The 25,998-nt window shown below is 28.6% G+C and overlaps 1 protein-coding gene across 2 annotated transcripts in view; it reads left to right on the forward strand.

Moving 5' to 3' along the window:
- The window catches only part of LOC141525626 (uncharacterized), an 85,357-nt gene extending 59,512 nt beyond the window's left edge, over positions 1-25,845 (forward strand). For both annotated transcript variants that reach the window (XM_074240182.1, XM_074240183.1), the window contains exons 17-21: positions 1,364-1,545; positions 6,944-7,107; positions 9,149-9,347; positions 16,420-16,781; positions 22,589-25,845. In XM_074240182.1, coding sequence (XP_074096283.1) covers positions 1,364-1,545; positions 6,944-7,107; positions 9,149-9,347; positions 16,420-16,781; positions 22,589-22,844 — 1,163 coding nt within the window. In that variant the 3' untranslated portion in view covers positions 22,845-25,845. The remainder of the gene's footprint in view (positions 1-1,363; positions 1,546-6,943; positions 7,108-9,148; positions 9,348-16,419; positions 16,782-22,588) is intronic.
- The last annotated feature ends 153 nt before the right edge of the window (positions 25,846-25,998 follow it).

A 25,998-nucleotide genomic window follows, 5' to 3' on the forward strand; every position in this document is an offset into this window, starting at 1 on the left:
ATTCAGCTCGATTGATTTCAAGATATCTCAAGAATAAAATTTTCAAAAAAATTTTTTTCATCGCTGTATCAATCATTCCCATAATAAAATCAGCTGTTAATCTCAGAAAACGACTTTGTTTGCTGAAAACTGCTGAACATTTTTTTTTTTTGTAAAATTTTGCATTTTCTTGTCGGATCATTTTTCAGGTTGAGTAATCTTATTGTGCTTAAAAAACCACGTTCAATGTCACAAACGAAGTAACAACTGGTTGATTCATTTAAGAGCTATATATTTGTCAAAAAAATCCGAAAAAAGTGTTTTTTTTTTTTTTTTGCAAAACTTCAGAATTTCTTGTCAAATCATTTTACAAACAATATTTACCAATGCAATCTTCTTGTGTTAAAAAAATTGTGTTGAATGTCGTAAGTCGCAAAAATAGGTGTTAGAGAAATATAATAATCCAAAATTTTTAAAAAAGTATGTTATTAACAGCTATTAGATTTTCAAGCTCAAAAACTTCTAAAAGTTGATGGCCTGCAAGGTCATTTGTTTTTAAAATTTTCTTTTAGTAGGTTAAAATTATACTAGTTTTTCTTTGGTTGTGAATAGTGTATTGATAATAAAACATAAGATGTTTTGTTTAGCTACTTAATCCATACTGTTAGTCTTTCCTAGCAAATATTTGAGCAATCAGTAAGCTTAATTATTCATTATCTAGACTCAATAAAGTCATGATAACAAAGACAAATCTGATTATACTTAAGGGTAGTCTCTGTGGGAAAAAAGTTTGAATCCCATTACTTGAACAAATAAAAGTTTACACGCAGACGTTTTCTTATTTGCCAATGATTACGAATTTGAACTATTGATACGAATTTCATATTTATGAATCATGAATATAATAGAGAAGTCATTAAAATTTCAATTTGCTTATTTAAAAGTTAAAAAAAATGTGATAATAAACAAATGAAATTTGCAAAAGAATTTTATGTAAAAATATAGCTGTTTACTATAATCGCTGAAAATTTCGTTAAATTATTTTCAATAGCTTTTTCACAATTAATTTTTTAATTAAAAGTATCGAAAATTTGTATTGTTAAAAAAATTGTTGTTAAATTCAAAATTTCCAAAAACTGTTTTCAGAGATGATTTTTAGGTATAACTGCTTTCGATAATTATATTTTAATAAGCTTTCTATTATCAAGTGGTAAAAGGGAGGTCCACTTGACGTGTTTTGACTCAATAGAAATATTTTTTAATTTAGTTAGTGGTTTTGGTCATAATTGTTAGATTTTCTTCTATTACTAACACAAAAAAATGGCATTAATGATTAAAACTATTGTTGTTATTAAACAAATCGATATTTTTCTTTCAACTCAAGGTCTTGCAGAGAAGTGGAAGTATTTATCTTATAAAGCGGAAGAAGCTCAGCGTAGTAGTACCCTTCAACGAGAGATGGCTACAATGCATTTAGAACTTCGTGCAGTTCATGAAAGGTTCATTTCTCATGAAATTATTTTGGAGCCTGCATACTTAATTGAAGATAACATTAATCAAATCACAGTAAGTAAATTACAGTACAGAAAATTACATTAATTAAGCAACGTTATGGGTAGGTATACTCTATTTTAACGCGTTGAAATCTCTACTATAAGAATACGTATTAACGTATTCGTGTGGCATTGATAAGCATGAGCATCTGAATCATTACAATACTCAGTATCAGTGTAGGGCTTATATTTTCTGTACGATGCTATATCGATTCAATAATTGGTGTAATGCAAACGTTCCCTGGTATCTACTCACTCATGTTTACGTTGTTCAACGGTGACATGTGAAATTTGGATAGACTTGTGCATTTAACCTATTGTAACGGATAATTCCTGTCACCTGGTCGCCCCTTTTTAAATTTAAGGGCGCCGTTGAATTTTTATCACGGTTTCCAAAACCGGTCTTAACAGGAAAGATATCACAAGGTCGAGAAAAAGTATGACTAGGTTAACAAAAATAATAACAATTGTCTTTAACTTATTCTTCAAATTTACTCCACCAATTTTACAATATTCAAAAATATGTGCTCACCCACACTCTTTTTCAATATCAAAATCTTAATACTTAATATTATTCGAGTGCGGTCATTAAGTGTTTCGTTCAATTTTTGTCAGAAGCCCGGGGAAATTCTCGTAATTAGTCTTGGGCCCAGATACATTGAATAGTCTACGTATATTTCATTGAACGTTTATAATATTTTCTGTCATAATTTTTTACTTTTAATTTTAAGAAATCCTTATGAAAATGGTGCTTATATGTATGGTAGGGGGACTAAAATTTCGTATAAGATTGGAGATTTATAAAAGTATCGCTGTGCTACTAAAAAAATATTATAGTGGGGTTAAAATGTTTCTCAGTTAGTGCATAGCTTATACAAATATTTATATTGTAGCAACATAAATCGACGTCAGGCTTATATTTTTCAATGATATTCCTAAAATAAAAATACATGAGAGTTTGAAGTTAGTCAATAGCCGAAACTCGAAAAAAATGGGACACGATTCATCATTGATTAAAATCAAGGCGCGCGCTATTTAAAATTCCAGTGCTCTTAATATATTTGATGTAGTTCGTCTCCGATATGCTAGATGGTGCGATCATCGCGGACCTCTCACAAGTGCTCGTCATCACATCGATTTCAACATAAAGAAATTTCCATCTCCCACTCCTCACTTCTTCTTCTACTACCTCTCTCGCTCTCACAATCGTTTTTTAGCGCCTGTTAACTGATATAATCAAGTTTAATTTAAAACTGCTGTTTAAAAGATAAAGCTGTAGCTGCTAAGTGTGATTAGATAAATTTTTTCAAATATTATAAAGGTGAGTTTGTCGTCAAAACTTAAAACCAAATTCATTGATTAAAAAATAAAATAAAAAGAGAAAGAATGGCGTAAAAGCGTAGTCGTGTTACACGTACGTTCGTTGGCAGACGACGTGCTTGGACTCCTAAAATTCGCGAGAACAAAACTGTCCTACCCCGAGAATTTCATCCCCCTATTCAACTTATTTGGCTCCTTTTCTAGTATCCTTCTCTCTTCTTTTACGATCTCTTCTCTATATTCTCGTCTGGACTATACTTTTTCTCTGGTACTATATACATTTACAGCACTAAAGGCATCCCTTCAAGTTCCTTTTATTGCTGGGACCAAAGACATATTCCCTGTCTAACATTAAGATATATTTACGCTCAAATTTTTTTGCTAATCTTATGTTTTCTGCATTATGCACGAATGCAAGTAATGAACCACGCTAAATATGTTATAATACTTTCCAATACCTATGTAGCATTTTAATTCAGAAATGATCTACATTATATTTAAAAAAAAAAAAAAAAAAAAAAAAAACTACGTATTACTTATCATTTTATATCAATATTGTCAATTATAAGCCCTGAATAAAAAAAAGTATTGAGACAAAGAAAAAAGAATTGAGAAATATTGGATTGACTAGAAAACCTCTCAATATTTTTGTTTTAATCAGAGAGTAACAAAATATTTTTAGCTTTTGATTACAAACAATATAAAAATGACTTATTAAAGAAATTTATTAGATCACAATCTGAATTTTGAATGTTTGTTCATGAACTTGTCATTGAAGAATCATCCCATCGATTTGACGATATATTTTATAATGAATCCAACAAAAGAATAAGAAAAAAAATTAGCGACAAAATTAAAAATTGATGAGGACTAAAAAAAAATATTTAAAAAACAGTTGGTCTTCCAGGTCATCTTAGGAACTTTTTATTTTTTCCTAACATGGAGTGCTTAAAAATCAATTGGCTGAAAATTTTTTAGTAGTAACATCTTGAATGAATCATCCAACTTAAATTTAGATTAGTAAATTTAACACCTTTTTTTAATCTAAAAGACGACATAATTTCAATGACAGTTTGGTTAATAAATTTTAAAGTTATTTTGGAAAATTACATTTTTGAAAATTTTATTATTGAGATTTTTTAGTCTAATGTCAAGATTTCAATTTACATTTTTAAATTTTTATTCATAGTACCGTATTATTCGTTTATACAATTTTAAATGTAAAAAAAAAAAAATAATTCCGAACAAAGCTTTTGAAGTCATTGAAAGCTTTATTAAATTCCTACAGTTGGGTTTACCTCATAGACATGCAGGTCTCGAATTCGAAGCGGTCGTTCTGTATACAGAATTCGAATCAATTGATTGGCTGTTGATTGGAAATTGAATTAGATCAGAATGTGCGTGTTCCTCTGTCGAGTTAGCAACCGTAATAAGCATAGCAATGAAAGGGTGATATAAAAAGAAGAAGAGATTGCAGCAGTAGGTTGAGTAAATAAATAATAAAGGGAAGGATAATACTATTGTACATATAATACTGTCATGATTAGAATATCACTGACAGTTACCCTTCTGACTACTAAGTAACCTACGTTTATTTAATAATTGAATTTAAAGTATAAAATAACTTTTCTTTGTCACCAAAAATTTTTTTTTTCATTTTGGAATATTTCAAAAGTACGTTAGAACCATTATGCATCTGATCAGTTTCGATGCAATAGATACCATGCTTTCTACAGCAAGTCGAACTAGTTTAATCTTTTAATTTTTAATTTTTTATTCTTTTTGCTCTCTAATATTTTTTTTTATATATATTATATTTAAAGTAGATGAAACAAGTCCCGACAGATTTTTACTGATGTTAATTTTATTTAATGAACAAGTAAACGATTTTTTCTAAAGATCGCATTAGATTGAAATTTTTTTGTTTTGATTGACCATTTAGGCTATGTATTATGAAATTTGAAAAATCGAAGTGATAAATACGGAAATGATGAATTATAAAATCTAAATTATATTGAATTATAAAATAATCATTTGTAAATAATAAACAATTTTATTAATTCTTATTCTTAGAAGTATTTACCGTGAATTTAAAGTTCTGTTCTGTTGTAAGTTATGTTAATGAAATCTTTCTCCCATACAAATCTAGTTAAATTATACTTCCTACTTTGAAATTAACACGTTTATTTAATCAACTCTTTCCTATAATTGTAATCATAATAAAATTTTCTAGTCTTAACTTTGCAGTCATTTATATTTATATTTTCTAAAGATAAACAGAAGCCTCTCTCCACCTCTGTAAACTTTTTATATCGTAACTAGCCTCTTGTAGCTCTTATGTTCGTTGTCATAAACTCATGGGATTATTTATGCTGCTCTCGTTTACTCCCTCAAGTAGGATGACAGACGTGACAATGTAACGCAGCCCTCTTATGCACAACCACTCATACATCCTTCATAAATTTAATAAATACAAGGTATAGACACAATTATTGTACCCTAACTCCAGTAAAGTAAGTTTTTGGACTATGCTTAAAAAGTTGAATTACCAATTTCAGTTGCTACCGGAATGTTTTAAAAAAAATTATTTTATGTTATTGGTCTCAACAGTTTCTTTTGGACGCAGAGAAATTTTTTATCTCGATTACAGAGCTGACTTGAAAAAGGTTTCCCTTTTCACTTTAAATAATAGTACAGGAAGAAAATTTTCCTTCCCAACAACAGTTTTTGCTCTATTTGCTTGAAGAATACTAATGAAGGGTTTTTTTTATAATATAATTTTCATCAAAAATTTAATTCTGTACAAAATTTTCGAGAAATTTAAATGTATAGTCTAATGTATAGTCTACGTGATAACTGTAATTATTATTGCAGTTTGCTTTTATTATGTCATTTGATGGTACTTTTCTCAAAGATGACTCACTGCCGCACAAACACTATTTTTCAAATTTTCAAACTGCATTTACTTTTGAATGAATCAACCGATTTTTACATTCAACGTAGTTTTTTGAGCCTCATATTGAATCTTTAAATTTGAATGGAACGAACTAGGACTTTCAGAGCAATTCCAAAAAAATACTTTTTTAACTTCCCGCTAAGAAAATTGAAAATTTTTAAAAATCGGGAAGTTATTGTTTTTACCTCGTTTTTCGAAAATCGAGTTTCCATCTGATCTCGACTGAGGTCCTAGGAAGCTTCTCTGACTAATCCCGCGATGGTGTGTGTGTGTGTGTGTGTGTGTGTGTGTGTGTGTGTGTGTGTGTGTGTGTGTGTGTGTGTGTGTGTGTGTGTGTGTGTGTGTGTGTGTGTGTGTGTGTGTGTGTGTGTGTGTGTGTGTGTGTGTGTGTGTGTGTGTGTGTGTGTGTGTGTGTGTGTGTGTGTCTAAAGCATCTAAGTTTGATGGAACACACACGCACACACACACACACACGGATATCATCGCGAAAACATTCGGGAAAGCTTCCTAGTACCTCAGAACATCGAAATTTGATGAGAATTCGAATTTTGCAAAACAAGGTGAAACCAATAACTTCTTGATTTTTAAAAATTCTCAATTTATTTAGCGGGAAGTTAATAATTAAGAAAATATATATAAAACTAAGTAATATTTTTTTTTTTTTTGCAAATTGTGTTGCTTCTATATTGTCCGAAGGAACTTCATTCCTACCTGGAGTCCCATGATACTACATCTTTTTTTTTCTATCGGCATTTAACATGAAATTATCAAAAAATTAAGAATAGTATTAGAATTATTATTAGTGAACATTCCATATATTTGAAATTTATTTTGATCAATTTATGTATGACATGAGATCTTAAGATATACACATTTGTATTTATCAAAATTATTTTGATCAGTTAATCCGTTTAAAAGTTATAAGATTTATATATTTAAATAGTTATACGTGTCATGATCATTATTTTAAGTCTTAGGGTTGTCTTCAATTATTTGTGAAACTTAAAAAAACATTGGGGTTCATAGATTGCGTATAATCTTAAGCGCCCATCAATTCTCTCTGTTTTCCTGTGGGCGTGATTCGTTCAAGTTAAGTCATGAAGCGAGGCAGTAAGATGTATATTTGATGTTACAGACTGAGCTAGCAACACTCCGAGAACACAAGAAGACGATGTTAGCACTAAATGTATCAACCCATAGACTTATTACCGAGATGGGTGCTGCTGCTACTTCTGTATCGATATCACTTAAAGATGCGGTTGCTGATCTTTACAGAATTTGGGATGAAACTTTTCAAAGGTAATATTAATAATTGTTTAAATACTTCTTCTTCATTATATAAACATTTTAATTAATTTCAAATCATGAAAAAAACAGTTGAAAATAAGGTGAAATCAAGATTAAAAATCATAGTTAACTTAAATTCTTGAATTAAATTGGTAACATATGTTGGTATCTCAGAAACAAAATGAATTATTGAATAACCATAGCAAATATCTATCTTTTAATCTCTGGGTCAGTGGCCAAATCTCTTTAATATCTCTAGAGAGATCTTTAGGAGAATCAGGGGAATCAAACGCTTTGGGAAAAATTAAAATAGAGATTAAAGATTTATGGCACTGAGCGTTCGTAATTACTTTTGAAATTTTAATCATAATGCGAAAATTAAATCTGAAAAACATTATTTTGGGCTACACTCCATAAATTAATATAATTTTTCAATATATTGTAGAAAATTAAAAACATTTAGCAGCAAATTTGGTACTATTACGACAACTTTTATTATAATTTTATATAATTTTGTGATTGAAAATTATAATTACATTGTGGCAAGTCAACACCATTTCATGTTATCTTTTAAATATAAACTTAGAGCGTGTATACACTCCTTATAATTATGCGATGATCAAAATAGTTTCAAATTTTGTAGTGATTTCGGAAAAAATACAACTCGGTCAATATATTACAATAAAATATCATAGCATAATAAGTATTTGTTTTGAGAAAATAAGAACCAAATTTTTAAAGCTTCTATGTTTGAACGGTTCTTTGAGCTCTTTCAATATTCAAATTCATTATTAATAATGTAAAAATAAAAATAAATAGCAATGACAATCATAAATAAATTCTCTGTTGTAAATAAGAACTTATGAGCTAATAATTATTAAGAAAACATTTTATAGGAATCGATAATAATAAACAAATTCAATAGCAATCGTAAAAAATAAATATAGTTTCGAAATCAAGTGTGTTTATTTGGTGACATTTAGGATTGGACTTTCTAATAAAATGTTTTTGTTGTCGTGAACCAAGGGGAAAATAGATTCTACTAATAATTCGGAGACTCACTGAGGATGTTTGCACTATTGCTTAGGTACGTTTATGTTGATCGTTACAAGACAGTTCGTTCTTAATTTCTTTTGCCTTTAGGCTCTAATACTTTTATTTATAGAAAAGAAAATTAAAGTGATAGTCAAAACCTTTTACTTTTAAAAACTTTCATACTTTTGTTATTAATAATCACTTCTTTTCTCAAATTAGATATTCAAGAAACATTGTTTGCGACATTTTTTAACTGAACCAATCGAGGTGCATTTAAAAATATTCAATACAGTTTTTGAAATACCAAAAGATTACTCAAGAACTGAAAATGTGACTTTTAAGTGGTGTCTTCAATAATGATTTCATAGAGTGACGATTCATTAAAATAAATTTTGAAAACGGTTGACCCTAAAGGCCATCCCTGCATTTTCCCACTAAATTCATACTCAAGCGTTCAAAACTGCACGTATTACGGTCTGAGCTCAAAAATATAATTTTTGTGTCATTTTGAGCATTCCAACCTCAAAAGTCTGATAAAAGTTTCATAGAACACTATTTTTTTAATTTTCAAACCGCAATAACTTTTGAATAAATCAATCGATTTTCACGCGATTGGCGACATTCGACGCAGTTTTTTCAGCCCCATAAAGAATTTTTGATTTTAAATTGGTCAAATATCAAAATAATTTCGGAAAAATACTTTTTTTGGTTTTTTTTTCGTTCACGATATCTCTCGAACGAATCAACCGATTTTGACCAGCTTGGCGGCGATCGAAGTAGCGTGATAAAATAAAAACTGTGATAAAATCGGTCAAACCATTTAAAAAGGGAAGGGGAAGTTAAAAATACAAGAGGCTATGGAGTTGTTCTCTTCTAAAGCTTAATTCAGATTTAAAAATCAGTTTCTAAAATATTTTGTCATTAAAATAATTTTTATAGTTTTGGTATTTTAGTGTAAAAATAATAATAGATTTTGAAAGACGTTCTAAAAATTCATTGAAAAATTTTCTTTTTCTAGGGGGAATCAAAAACTGAGTACATTACAAGCCATCCAACAATTTACTACACGTCTTACAGAACTCCAAAATGCTCTTCGCAGAGACAAAGACACCTTAGCAGTCTTAGACGCAGCCTTACAAGCTGGTGCGATTTCAGAAGTTGCTTCGTCTGTTCGTGATGTCGCTAGGCTTCTTTCCGAAAAACAAAGTACAAATCAAGTAAGTGAAAACTATAATCCATTTTCTATAAGCATATGAAATAAAACAAAAAGTTTAAAACAAGTCAGGAAAATATAAAATAATATATTATTTACTTTTGCTAAAACTCACAAAAACGGAAAAATAAGTAAAAAAACGATTTCAAAATTAAAAATTTGACTATCTTAAATGAAATTTACAAATATAGATATCAACACAAATAAATAGTTAATATTTTTAATTTACAAAAATTAATTATCAAGATAAGTTAAATTAATTATTACTCACGTTTTGGAAATGGACAGCTTTGCCCTTTCCTTTATCACCCCTGACTTCTACCAGATGATGAGCCCCTCGACACTACTGTAGGACGCTAATCTGGCCATTATACATTTACTACCGCCTAAAGTTCAGAATAAAGTACGTTTCGTATGTGAGAACGAAAATGATTTAAATATCATTACAAGTTGAACTGACCAATACAAAACAAAAATATTTATACTGTCGAATGAAATATGGAGAATGACATTACTGAAATCTGTTGATTATGGACCTTAGCTCAGTGTAAGATTAGCCAAGATTGATAATCAATATTAGGTCAACATTTTCGACTGGAATTTTGCTCAAACTTGATGAAAAAATTTGGATAAAGTCTTGGCAAATAAAATTTATGACTTATTTTCAGTTGTCTTTAAAGACAAATGCTCATTTGTCTTTAATGACAAATTTAGCTATTATATATGGCTCTTTACCGTAAGATGGACGGTGGTGTTTATTACTCGATAGGCCTTATTAGGTGACTGAATAGTAATTACGGACAGTGTCTCGGATAGCTTAACTGGTAGAGCCTTTGGCGCGTAACCAAACGAAACGATCCGGGTTCGATTCCCGGTCTGGGCTGTCCGAATTACTTTTTCAGTTACCGAAAATTCCTACTGAGTAAAGGTCCTCCCCTTCCCCCTTTATCCTTTATTTCCCCCAGTTCCCAAAAATTTGTCTTTAATGACAAATTTAGCTATTATATATGGCTTACCGATTACATATGGCAGACTAAGGGCATTATTTAAATGAACGAAAGATAGTAATTCAAACGAATTAATTGAATTTTTATTGCAACATATGAATTTTTTTCATGTGTAGGGGAGAAAGGGGTAAATAGAACCATTCAACAAAGAATCGAAAAAATTTTAAAAATGCTTCACCCTCTTAGAAATAGATTCTAATATGGTAAGCTCTGATATGATTAAAGTTTGAAATTATTGCAATTAATTAATTTTGAAAAATTTAAATTTTTTTATTTTTAGGTTTGTAAACTTTTTTTTTTTCGGCTGTTGAAAAATTGTTTTATAATATTTTATTTTTTCAATTAATTAATAAAGTTTAAATTGTAATAGTTGTATATTATACTTTGTAATCCTCAAATTCGTTTAAAGGGATATAATAGTTTATTTATTTATTATTTACCTTCCATGAGGCTGAAAAAACTGCGTCGAATGCCGCGATCCGCGTGAAAATCGTTTGATTCATTCAAAAGTTATTGCGGTTTGAAAATTTAAAAAATTTTTATTAGACTTTTATCAGACTCTTGAGCTCAAAAAGCTCAAAAGCATCATGAGCGCAATTTTAAGCGCCTAGGTATGGAATTAGCGGGAAGTTGCAAGAATGGCCTTCGGGGTCAACCGTTTTTCTAATTTTTTTTGGTTCAATTGACCCTATCCTCCCCTAATAATGTTAATTAAGATTTAGGTATTTCTTTGGATTGAAAATCTTATATGATTAACTGAAGATTGATCCTTGAACCCTCTGATTGGTTGGCTGGGCTACTATAACGATCGCGTAAAGTACGGGATGATGTATAGTCATATATCACATGTTTATTTCGGAACTTTTATTCTAACCTGAAGGTTTTTCACAACATTTTCACAATAAATTATAAAACTTTTCAGTAAAAAAAATTTTTTTTTGTTACTTGTTTTACATTTCTTAGAGGATATATCAAATATTTTTTCCGAAAAATAATTCGAAATTTTTCATCTTAAATACATTTGAGTAAAAATTAGTGCTGATACTTATAATTATTGATATAATTATCAAGGCATATTACTCGTAAGCCTACCTTGAGTTAAGACTTAGTTACAAAAATTTTAGTTATTGCATATTTTTTATAAATAATTATAATTTATAGAAGACAAATAACAATACTGATCAATTTCAGTTTTTGACCGTAAAAATACATAAAACAAAACCCTTAAAAGTATAACAATTTCCAGTCAACACTTAATATGGTACGTCAAAAATATATTTAAGCATCAATTCAAACTTATAAACACATTTTAAAAATGTGTTATAAATTTTAAAAAACCAAAATTTATAACTTAAACATTAATATTAATTAAGCCGCTTTTGGATTAAGATCGATCAAAAAAGGCCACTCAAAATTTGTAGCTAAAGTATTGGTTAACTTTTATGCAATCGACGACTTTAGAATAATTAACGACAGTAATTTTCTTCATGCAACATCTTTAATCATCTTAAGTTAACTATACGTTAAGTATTTTAATAGTATAGATTTTCGAGGCTTATTCTATCATATATTTATTATAAAAACCTAATTTGAGAAGCTCATTCGATAACGGAGCTATCAAAATAAAGACTTCGACCTTCTCTGAGAATAAGAAATTCCTTATTCTATTTATTTGTGCAATAAAAATTAATTAATAAATTATAAATAACTTCTCCAAATACTTTGTTATTTTATCGAATGGTGGCAGGTGATCGATGTTTTTTTTATCGAAACCGCGAGTTGGTTAAATGCCGTGGCGTTTCTCGTCATTTCCCAGCTTGGTGATTTACATATAAAGTAAACTCCCCCTAGTGACTATGCTCCGCACCAGAGAACGCCCCTAGGTTTCTTTCTTGACTTCCGATCGTACAATCGTGTTCATTTCGCACGTCAAGAAGACATACTGCCATTTTCACCAAATGGTTTGGATATTCGAATACTCTTGCATAGCATTGCTACGATCTTCTTTTTCTGACATACTTTGAATATCAGCTCCCTTGTTTCTTACAGAAAAATAAGCCAATACTGGTGCGTTTAGTAAAATACATTGTCTGTTATTTTTCTTCTTAATGTCATTAAAGATATAGCTCTCTAAGGAATCGTTCAGTATAATTTGCAGTGCTGTTACTAAACAATACATGACAATTGTTGCAAACACTTTGCACAATTTTCGATTGATTAAACTAGTTAATGATCATCATTTTTTTACATGTACATTCGATTGATATATTTCTGCATGAATTTTCAATTAGAAATTTTTATTCGTTTAAAAATATAACAGTTCGACAGTTTTTAAAAAAAAAAGTATTTCTAGGCCAACTATATTTTGTACTTTCTTAGGTGTTTTATTGTTATCATTTTCAGTATATTTTTAAAGGTAAATCTTTCATCAAAAATTGAAAAGAAAGTCTAAAAATTATTGAATGATACAGGCCGACTATAATAGTTCTCGCTACTTTCGAACTTTAAGTACTCAAAAATATATTATCCGTACATTATTGAGTTTATTTGATGAGTATAATTTTCATGCGTATTTAAGCTATTTGAGTTTTTAATAACAGATTTATTTTTTAGATAGTTTGTCATGCTCAATCCTATGATTATGTCATCTTAGAACTTTTAGCTCTCAAATCCTAAAAAAGATATTATTTTGACTGTTTATAATTATAATATTACTTGACGATATTTGTCGATTTTAACATACAATTTATGGTGATATACTATACAAAAAAACGTTGTGATTGTTATTTTTAATCCCCAAAACATTTTATAATAACTGTATTTATTTTAGGTTCATACAAAAATTTTTTATTTTTTTTTTTTTGACAAACTCTGGCTGAATAATAAATGCTTTTTTTTTTTTTTAAATCAAAGGCCTGTTCAATTCACAGATAGATGAATAATTTACGAACATAGTGTATTAGTATTTACGCCTAATAGTACTAAAATAAAAAAAAAAATAACCACATCGATTAACAATGGAAGAAAAATTCAAATTAATCATGATCCTGAGTTCGTTTATCTACTGGATACACACGAAAATTGTTTGGTTGAGGGACACGTTTCTTTTCTTTCTACTATTTTTCTCCCTTTCTTAGCTCTAGAAATACGAATTTTTATTATACTGGCACTATAAAAGATGAACCAAGGTCAATAAAAAATGTTCTGCCCATAACTATAATTATGATTTTTTATTGTGTTGGATATTAAATATCATAAAAGTAAATTATACTAATCATAAAGTACTCAACTTTCTTTAGTTTGGTCGACTAGCCTTATAATATTTCTTGCAAGTCCATTTCATTCTACTCAGATTTTTCAGGATTATTTTTCTTCGTATAACGAAAACGCAAAGTAAGGCATAGACTTCTGAATTATTAAAATTTTTTTTTTCTTAATAAGAACAAAATCTTTTCAGAAAACGAAAACATAAGAAGCCATTCGATAAATATTAATTATCAAAGAAAGTGAAGGAAACTGTGTTAAATAATAAATTGCACATGTGAATGTTTGCTTAAAGAAAAAAAAGGGCGCTTAGATTGTGGCGATATTAAATTTGTATTTTTACGCTGATTCCACGGGCTATCCTTGTACGTGATGTGAAAGGGAATCGTCCGAGCGATTAACGATCTCAGACTCCTTGGGGAGATCGAATCTTCTTTTACTCTTTTTTTCTAATGTAATAGAAAAAGAGAAATACTGGATCATTTGAAACTCTACCGCAGTATCTAAACCATACGTATGTGTATACATGATCCCCTTTTACTTTTTTGACCCTAAACCCCAACACCTTCTATAGATATCTCTACAATCACAAAAATATTTTATTTAGTAGCTATCAATATATACAAAACTGATGGCCCAACAATACTTGTGATAACTTGCTTACATTTTTTTATGTTAAGTTGTTTTAATTTTCGTTTTCAAAAAAATTTTTTTATGCTGTATACTGATTTTCGACGTACATTTTCATAGAAATCAGTATATCCAGAAGGTTTTATTATATCAATTTGAAAAACAAGATTGCTGTATATTTCTAAGGTTAGTTTTGAAATATTTTTTCTCAGAATCTGTCGATCGATATTTTTAGTAGAGCTATACAAGCTTAGTTATTAGAACGAAAAAAGTTGATAGATTGGAATGTTTTGGTAAGGTATAATTGTAGAATGTTCCAGGAACTTCATTTTTGTGTGAAGAAGGACCAGAACAACTTAACTTTTGTATTTATAATATGTGTGGCTAGCATTAGTCTATCGAATCCGTCTCTTGCTTACCAAAGAATTGGACCGGGTTCGAGCCCAGTGTACATCAATGAATATTTTCAATATTTAAGTGTATTGTCTTAGTAGCTTGTGCGACTTTAATCAAATAAACAAAAAAATATAAAAAGTAAGAATGGCTTCGTACAAGTCAGATCTAGTAATACTTGGTCATGTATGTCATGCGGACTTATGGTTTTATCTCCCACTATCTATGACCATGCATGGTCAAATATGAGTTGCAGGTTTCATAATAATTAGACCTGAAATGCGCGTGATCAAGCATGTACGCCGATTTTTCTCAAAATATTCGTTTTTATAAGACTTTATAATACTAAATTTACAGCTTGTGACTATTAAAAATTTACAATAATGTGAATAAAAATAAATTTTGCCTAAATATCACAATAAAGTTTACAATTACGGCATTTAAGCTCTGATTTCTGAAAAATTATTTTGAACCTCAAGTTTGATAAATATTCCCTATTTATAGTACTATTTTTTTTTATAAACGACATTGACAAAAAAAGTGGCGAGATCATGAATTAGAAACAAAATAAATTTTTTTATTTCTAAAATCAAACGTTTTCAAGATATTTCATAAAATTTTATTATGTCATTTCCATCATAGCATACATCATGTGAAAATTAAATCTTTTTGCTACCGTTAAAGTAGTCATAAAAAATAATCGTTATGAACTATGGTTTAAAAAGAATTTTGTTAGTTTTTTTTTAGTAAGATAAATTGAGATATATAGTATAGTAATATGATCTAAGAGTTCTTAGGTTTTAGTGCTATCTTACATACTAGTCGAAGTTTTCCTACTTAGTATGCGGGTCGCGCTTTTCATTACTACAAGCTCGTTTCCCAGCGTCCCTGGCACAAATAGTCTGAATTTGTTCTACCGTTCTCTTTTGCTCTATTATACTGTTGCTGTAAGTTTTGCTTCGGAAAAGTTTGACTTGCCTGTTACTTTCTTCGTACATGCGATTTTCTTGCAGTTTTTCTTCAAAATTATACGGAAAAAAATAGGGGCTGCCACATAATATATTCCTGTGCTAGCAGCATGAAAAAATCATGTTGCAGAAACATGAAAATCCTGGGGTAGCAACATGAAAAAATCATGTGACGGCAATAATAGTAAAAACAATAATAATTTGCACAAAAAGTGAATATTTTAGAATTAAGGAACTTTTTGTTTAGCGCACAATCGAGATTTAATCAAATAATTAACATATTTTCTTTAATAATAAGGTTTTAAATTTCATTATGAAAACATAAAAATCAATAATATTAAAAATTAAGGAAGTTATTGATTCCGTCTTGTTTCTTGAAAATCGAGTTTTCATCGGAACTTGATGTTTTGAAGATCTAAAAAGCTACCCCGACTATTTAAAAAAAAAAAAAAAAAAAAAAAAAAAAAAAAAAACATTTTACTAATACTAGATTCTTGAACTTGATGAGCTAGAAGATGTATTAATGATATTAATAAATTCAAATAGCTTAAAACTTCTGGATATGCAAATTTTCGAGCGTTTTGAACTTAAAGAGAATAGCAAGTTCCAGGAATGGTCTGTTCAGTCAATCGTTTTTCAGGTTCTTTTTTATCTATTCACTTTTCAATTAAAAGATATGAACATTTTTAGCCAGCTTCATAGAGACAAACTTTATATAATAATAAAGAGAGTCATAAATATTTATATAATTATGACCCATTTTAATGCTATATTGATCAATCAATTTATGAAGACAATTTTTTTTTTGTTGCAGAACAAAGTTATTAAAGAAGATGTATTAACATTGGTGTCTAGTGAAAATTTTGTCGAATCAGGCCTGTTTAATTTAGGCCAGGAGGCTGGGTCATTTTCGGATTCCGGAATTTCTGATAGTGGAAGTGAACAAGAGTTAAATGAGCGTGAACGTCGTTTGGCAGCTCTTCGTCGATTAACACGTAGCTTGGAAAGTCAACTTGCACCTGGAAATGAAGCTCTTACAGAATTATTGAGCAGGGTTGGAAACGCTGAAGCTGAGTTGCGGAATTTACAAAAAGAGTGCCGCGAGCTTATTGTCAGAACTGCAGCAAGTGTCAAAGCTAAAGTGACAACACGTTCTCAAGCTAAATATTTATCAAAGTAAGTACAATGTTAAAATTATTTTAATTACGATTAGATAAATTGAACTTGAGACTATTAATTTTCTTCAACTATATCTTATCTCGTGACAAATTAAATCTTGTTTTATTTGAGAGCTATTGGCATAATATTCTTATGATGCTATAAAAGGGAATGAGATATAAACAATAATCAGATTACTACCGTTCGAAAACCATCATAATCTAAAAACTAATTTTAACCCTTGAAAGGCAAATTGAGTAAAAAATACCCACCTCTAAAATTTAACTTCTTTGGAATTATTTTACAGACTTTGATCATGTTAAATGTTATTTTTAAATTATTCTAAAATAATATCTAATATCTTATGGAGAATTATTCAAAATTTTATTTAAAAACTTAAACAAAAAAATGTATTTGCTTCTAATGGATACTTGAAAAATATGTTTCTTTCACACAATGGCTTGTTTCAAAGTCTCAATTAAATTTATTTTAATCCTTCAGTTGTCCTTCCAAGTGGAGAGTCCGCATGTAAACTTTCTGGTCTTTTAGTTATTCGCATTTAGTGTAATATTTTAAAAATATACATCAGGGTTTTTGAGATTATCGTTTTTAATCCGTTCTATGACAGTTTGGTCTTCTGAGATAATATTTGGGAAAATTTTGGCTGAGCAGGGTTATCAATTACCTTTTTCTTTACCTCATACCATAAGTTAATATTAGGGGTGTGCGAATAGTGTTCAAATCGAATAGGACTATTCGATTCGAAATTCAAATAGTTCAAATAATTTAAACAGTCATATTCTGTTGATGAACTAACTAATTCTTGTGTAAATATTAATTCGTTTTATTTTATTTGACTAAATGAAGTCTTCATAATTATTTGATAGTAAAGTCTGCTAATTATTTGTAATAAATATTTCTTGGTGTGTTCGGATCCCTCGCCTCGGGACACCTCATCATTTTGACATTTCTCGGGGAAAATTCGATTTTTTTTAAAATGAGATCTACGACACGATGGATCAGACATTGGAAGAGTGTAAATGTAGCTACGAAAAGCGATAAAAATGAAGACGTCGCATAAGCTTCTTAATAAAAGATTTTATATATATGATATTCCTCAACATATAAAATATATGAAAGATTCGTGTGGATATTCAAATGAAAAGTCTCGACAAGTGTAACATCAAGATAAGCTTACATAATTAAAAATATCATTAATAGACAAAATACGAAGTCATTCTTTAATTATTGATATTTTTTGAGACATAAGCTCATCTTGATGTTACGCTCATCGAGACCTTTCATTTAAGTATACGCACAAGAATTTTTTCATATATTTTATATATTTTTCAAGTATGAGAAATAACATATGTATAAAATATATAAGAAATTCGTGTGGGCTATATAAATATAGCTATAATATGATATAGGTAGACTTAATTTATCTAAGCTTAGAGAAAAATAAATTAATTTAAATAATCTTAGCTGGAGATAAAGCTATAGAATTTCGAAAGGTAGTTTATATTTACACTACTTCAATGTCTGATTCATCGTGTCGTAGATCTCATTTAGAAAAAAAATCGAATTTTTCCGGAGAAATGTCAAAATGGAGAGATGCACCGAGGCGGGGGGTCCGAATACACTAAGAAATATTTATTACAAATAATAAGCCGACTTTACTATCAAATAATTATGAAGACTTCATTTGGTCAAATAAAATAAAACGAATTAATTTTACATAAAAATTAGTTAATTTATCAACAGAAAACGACCATTTGAATTATTGGAATTACTAGAATTCAAATTTGCGCGCGCAAGCGCGCGCCTAAGGTTAGAGTTTGCATATATTTTCATGCTTATGATATATTTGACCAATCACGTTACGAATAGTTTGCTTACATGATATATTTTCATATTTTTCATCTAAATTCTAAGAGTGGATTCGAACTATTCGAAAATTTGATATGAGATTCGAATTTACTAATTCGATTTGAATTCGAGGCGAATAATTCGTAAATTCCAATATTCGCACACCCCTAGTTAATATCGTCATATAGGTCTTCTTACTGTTGCCAATTTTAACTAATCAATGTCAAAATTTCGCTCATATCTGTACTTTGTATTAAGTCGGAAGAAAAGGACTTTAAGACTTCTATCATTAGAATAAGTAAAAAGCTAGTATAGTAAAGACAAATCCTTCGGTTCTCTGATAAATTTTTTATACCTTTGGTTTATTTATTTCTACGATAATAATTTGATCTATACAAATACAATTAACAAATTCTTATGAGATCTAACCCTTAATACTTTTCATTGATACTAAAGTAAACTTTTTGATTTCGCCATATTAAGCATTTGTGTAAGCCACATTTTTCGATTGAAAGAATATGATTGTCGTTTCAGTAGTACGCCCCTGTGTTAGTTCCCAATAGTGAAAAGCTTAACTCACGAAAAAGTGTGTTTTTAAATTTAATTATGCTAAGGGGCAGGCTAGATAACAGTGACGCCTTACGATCTCATAATTGGAAAATGATTGCGAAAAAATAAATTTTAATGATGCAATTTCTTCCGATATTTTTCGGTTTTTATGAGAATCTTCCAGTTTATTCTCGTGAAAATGTTTTTAATTACTTACGACTGTACATGAAGTTACTGCGATACCTATAATTGTTTCTCGCTGAAAAATTAATCATAGCTTTTCATAAACCTGTTTAGCCGCCTCTAGCTATTTCTTCAATCCTCAGTTTATATTTATCCCTTCATTTTATGAATTCTCATTCAGTGTAATAAGTTTACGGAATTTCTTATGGCTTTTTTCTATTCAACATACTTCTAATTGTTAAATTTAATTATACACATCTTCTTGAATGTATATAATCCAATTTCATCTCTTAATTTATTATACATATTTAAACTCTTCAGGTTTAAAACAAGAAATTTTTATATTATATTTTTTCTATCTTGAATTTTTTCTAGTAGATTTCATAGAAATCTAACTATTGCATTGGTCCTCATGACAGAATTTTTGAAAAATTTTGCTATATTTTGACTGAACTCTACGATCTGAGTCAGAAAATACATATGGTTCAAATATATATATATATATATATATATTAGGGTGCTTCATTTGAGACGACTATTTTCTTTCCTCACTCCATTGAGAAAATATTGTTTTAAACATAGAAAAAAAATTCCCACCAAAGGATAGTTCTTAATTTCAATTTTAAGTACTCGCTGAATGAATTTGAAGTTTTCCCTTATACTTATAATTAACCCGTGAAAATCATTTTTTTTTGCTTAAATTATCTATAGCATAGCGACATTCCATGATATTTATTTGACCATGGGCGGAAATTGTAGAGGGATCCTTCCTCTTTAAAAACTCTGACAGCTCATTTCCAATTTATGAGCTATCTCGCCAGTAAAAAATTGTATATTCGATTTTTGCTCAAAAGTAGTGGTTTTTTTATTTTTTCTCCTGGACTATTGATCTGACACCAAAATTGCAAAGGACCTTTTTGGTAAAGAATTTAATTTTCTACAAGATAGATTGATAGTTTAACCCTTCCAATGAATTAACTCTGAGATAAATTTAATTAATTACAAGAAAACAGGAATGGCACTATTTTATCGTAATATTTATACTTTTTAATCAAACAACGGTTGAAAAAAAAAATTATAACATTGTATATTTTTATAATCAACAATTGTGATATCGTTCTAATGCTTAAATTCAAAAAATTTTTAGATATCTTACAAATATTTCAATAAATATAGTTGTTACATAGAATATATCCAGAATATATAGACATACATAACACCGGCACACAAAAAAAAGTGATATGTACTTTGGACTGGACCTACCTACCGAAATGTATATTGACCCATGGGTGGATTCAGTGCACTGAATCCGAATTTCAAGTCCATTTGGCCCGTTCACCCTCCAATTTTGAGCAAAATGCAAAAAATCCCAAAAAATTGCAAAAAACAGCAGTCACAGCGATGAAAAAATTCTTGTGGACCCGGATCAACTATGACTTTTGTGTATTTCAATTTACTGAATCTAAATCTGAACGTTAATTAGCCCAGTGCCTCGTTAACATTTCAAAATAAAAAAAAAATCTCAAAAAATCAAAAAAATCGGAAAAATTGCAGTTACAAATATGAAAAAAAAAAAAATCTACAAATCATGATTAAATACTGTTCTTGTATTTTTTCACGCATAAAATACAAGAGATAATAACAAATCGAAGAAAAATTTACTGCGTAGATCGTTTGAGAACAAAAGAGTTCGATACTAACGAGGAACAGTTGGAAATTCGAGAAAATCGTTCTCTTTATTCTAGTTATATGTCATTTTTTGTAGATATTAATATTTTTTATAATTTCAGATTCTTAACTTGTATTTTATGCCCGAAAAAAATACAAGAAAAGTATTTAATCATGTTTTGTAGATTTTTTCTCTCATTTATAGCTGCAATTTTCCCGATTCTTTTGATTTTTTGAGATTTCTTTTAATTTTAAAACGTTAACAGAGCAAGAAAACTTCAGATTCAAATTCAATGAAATGAAATATATGAAAATCATATTCAATCTGAGTCCAAAAAAAAATTTTTATCTCGATAATTTAAATTTTTCATGATTTATTGCAATTATTTTGGGGTTTTTTTAATTTTTTTTTTTTCCAAATTTGGACGGCTCACCGGGCTGATTAACGATCAGATTTAGATTCCGTAAATTGAAACATATAAAAATCAAACATGATCCGGGTCTACAAGAATTTTTTCATTGCTGTGACTGCAGTTTTTTGCAATTTTTACATTTCGGTAGGTAGGTCCGGTCCAAAGTACATACCACTTTGTTTTTTTCTGTATCGGAGTTTTCTATGACTATATATTTTGGATATATTCTATGTAACAACTATATTTATTAGAATATTTGTAAGATGATTCAAAATTTCAAAAATTTAGACATTATAGCGTTATGACAATGGTTGATTATAAAAATATACAATGTTATGGTTTTTTTTTCAACTGTTGTTTTATAACAAAGTATAAAAATTACGATAAAATAGTTTCATTTATTTTTTTCTTGTAATTAATCAAATTTAACTGAAAGGAAATTCATTTAAAGAGTTTAGCTATTAATCTACCTTGTAGAAAATTGAATTCTTTACCAAAAAGATCCTTTGTGATGTAATATATATTAGACTGCGTCAAAATAACTGGTAATTTACCACCTTTTGCCAAAAATTGATTAAATAGAAAAATGGTGGCTATATGAAAAAAAAATGTTGAAAAATTGATCTATTTTTGGACCGTTTGCGTTCAGTTCAATTCAGTTCAGTTCAATATTTTTCAAAGAGTGTGGTAGATTACTACATAAAACACCTTAATAAAGAATCGTGAAAAGTTTCACCAAATTGGTCGAGTGGTTGTGGAGATTGTTTGTCCGCCAGTTGAAAAAAAGTGATTTTGAAAAAAACCCGTTCAAAATTTTTTTTTGCTCTATGATGTAATTTCTCTGTCTATTTTCAAGATTTGCGTATTTTTTTTACCTATGTTTTACAAATTCATCTTCATTCTATCATAAACCTTAGGTTAACAGTTTTGATTTCTTTTTTTATGGTAACATTTAATCACCACCTTGTGGGACGGGGAATAGATTTAGTTCTTGAAATCACACAGACTACTCGTATTATGTCGTAAAAAAGTTATAAAAAGTCGGGTGATCTCTTTTCTTAGTTCAACATCTTTATTCTATACTTAGCAAGTTATCACTTTTATATCTAATTATTCTTACCATTTTTGTTTTTATATTTTCAGCAAACGAAAGAAGCGGTTCATAGATTCAGAAGCATCACGTAAGTTTATGGCTGCAGCTGATCCTGATGAAGAACCTAGTACATCACAAAGTTGGGTTTGGAGAGTTCTGAAGGCTGCATTGCCTTTACAGTTAGCCTTGATAGCTCTATTTTGCGCTGCATGTTTCTTAGAACCTCATTGTTGTGAGGCATCTAATAACGTTAATTTTATATTTACTCCACAACTGCGGTATATTCGTGGACCACCACCAATCTAAAATGTATTTGTGGATTAAAAATAATATTTTTGCTCCATGGTTCATAATATCTGTTATTTTTATAAACAAATTATGAAAAAAGATTTTTCTACGGTCATAATTATTGCTACAAGTAAGAATTATGTAAAAGCAATTTTTCTTATAATAGATGTCTATTTGTTTTGAATTTTATTTTCTATAAAATATAATGAATGATTAAGAAAGTAAGAAAATATATCCGCAAATAAGATTTGTAAAGTTTTTTAAAGTAGTTGTTCAACAAGAAATTTATTTGAATGAATAATTGAGAAACTAAAATACTTCAATCACTTCAGCGACTAATGAATAAATGTTAGTTATAACCATTGTAAAAGTAACTTTTTTGTATACAAATATATAAGGTCGATAAACTATCATTACTTTGTATACGGCAGTCAAATTTAACGATTAACTTTTTATGAAAAAAATTCTATATCGAATTATTAAGATTGTGATACTTTTCATTTTTAGTCTAAACGATTTTTATTTCATCTAAAGTAAGTTTGGTCTTCCTTAATACATTTTGTTATCAAGAATACTTATCTTATAGCAAAAAATTTTTTTAATTCTGTACAGAACTGTCGAGAATTTACAACGTCATTACTTATGGTTTTTTTTTTGCATTTTTAATCAATTGTGAACTTAAAAAAAAATATAATTATCGACGTAAAAGGAAATAATGTCGGTAAAGACAATAAATGGAGATACTAGATGAAATATATTTCAAGTAGCTGATGAAAATAAAGTAAAAAATGGCATTTAATCAAAAAAATATAATTAAAGTCTTTCAATAAAATATTACGTCCTGGTAACCTCTCGGGTTTGAGAGTTACCAGTATAGAACAACTAGAGCTGGAGATTAAGATGATACGATCTCCGGAGTCGTAAGTAGAGGTTCTCTAACTATCTCCGAAATAACTACTTCGATGAATTTAATTAATATTTGGATTTATTCAACTGTTTAAAATACACTTTAAATTTATGTGGTTTGACAACTGCCGTGAAGTGCGATATGGTATTTAACGTAGATTTGAGTTAATAGTCTTACGACAGAGATTTATTAAGAAGAGTCTTAAGTCAGTCACTTTAAGATTCGAATGTCCTATTGTCTTTAGTTGATGCGCGTGGCGTTTCCCAGTTTTATTCGGATGACGAGCGCTGACTCAACTCCAGAGTCCAGGACACGCAGGAGTTCGTTATCATTAATCTATTTCGAACATTCTCCGAATGTTCTTGAATACACATTATGTACTCAACACTAGTTGTCTTACAATTAATCATTTTTATCATCCTAGATTTTTTATTAACATTATTCGTGAGAAAATGTTAATGTAAACTTGAAAATATTTTTTTTACTCAGGTGTTGGCTGAGTTTCACACTTTCTTATCATTTTTTATTTCTATTATCTAATATTTAATATTAAACATTTATAATTTCTTACTTATCATTTAACATTATTATTTATAAAAAATAAATATTTATGAAATTATTGTTTAATTTGTAGTGATTAAATTAGCACGCGTATTTGCTATCAGAGACATCTGCGAATGCAGGTGGGTACGTAACAGAAAAATAAAAAGAACAACTACTTTAACTCAAGACTGAATAATAAATAGATTTTTTTTTTATTTTGGAAATTTTTTAAATTTTTTATTAACAAAATTTCGTACCATAAAATGGATATTAACTGTATATTGATAATAAATGAATGAATGACAGATTTTCATATTTATATTTTACGTTAATACAATTTTATTAAATTGAAATTATTTGTATCAAGAATTTTCTACCTTGATGAATGAATTTGTTAGATTAATGACATTTTTTTGAAGTCTAAAAACAAATCACAAGCTTGAAATAAATAATATTTTGTTAAGAGTGATAATTTTTGATAAACACTCATAGAGATTTTTTTTATGCTTATTTGTAAATAAATTTATATATTTTTATGTTTGTTATCTAGATATAGAATTATATCATGTTGCATTATAAAGAATAAAGTTATGTATGATTTTATATTTGCTACACATCAAGATTTTTTAGATTATCATTTCATTCGTAAGCAACAGAACGGGTGAAAAAAACTATGTCTATCTATATCCCTTCGTTACTACTTAACCTAATAGAGTTGGTGTGAGTACGAGTGAGACACTAGAGAAAGCGCGAATAACGGAAGTATATATACTTACATAATTTTTGATTAATTGCAACAAAAAGACTATGAAACCAAATATTTTAATATGAAATGTTATTGATGAAAAATGAGATTTTTAGTAAACTTTTTCTATAAAAATATTAAAGTTTGTTTAAACTTAAAACATTATGATACTCATCAAATTTTTTGTAAAAAGAACGATCATTCAATTAATACACTTCTTATTTTTATAGTAAGGAAGACTATTTTTTAATTTCTTAATTCAGAATAATAAGCGTGTATGATGGAAAACTGTTTTTTTTTCTCATATAAAATTTTTTTCACAGTTACATCAATATTTTCTAAAAAAATTAGATCTTTTGTGTTTGAAATATGCATAAAGATTGACTGTATATGTATAATATATCTTACATGTAGATGGACCATTTCAATTTGAGTTGTCTACATTTAAATCATGTGTACGCCGGAATTAAAATTTGATTTTGCTGCGGAAAAATTTTTTTATTCATAAGTGGATACACATATACTATTATTCTTATATTTACTAATATGAATATTGTTTATGTTATGTGCTTGTAAGTCTATTTATGATTTATGTATATAACAAAACATTTAACATCGATTATATCACTAAAAAGAAACATTTTTTTTTATCTCCGCCGATTTTTGAAAATGATAATGGGTTTTCTTCACCGGGAAATATGGCGATTGTTTGGTATAATTTAAACATGGAATTGTTTGTGGAATCGATCTTGATTGTCTTCATATTCTTCAACAAGCTTAAAAAAATAATATTGGCAAAAAATAAAGTTTTATGTAAATTGAAAGATTGTTTTAATAGTGCACGGAAAGAAATTTTCTTTAAAAATTACCTATAAAATTTACAATAACAAAATTCCATTAACAATAATATGTTCAATAATAATTATATTCTATGTGTGTAGTAAGCTGCATTGAAAATTAAAAAAATTATTTTTACC

Source organism: Cotesia typhae, unplaced genomic scaffold (assembly GCF_013202065.1).
Source record: "Cotesia typhae breed Kobodo isofemale line unplaced genomic scaffold, CoteBio_Ctyphae contig_26, whole genome shotgun sequence".
NCBI lineage: Eukaryota > Metazoa > Arthropoda > Insecta > Hymenoptera > Braconidae > Cotesia > Cotesia typhae.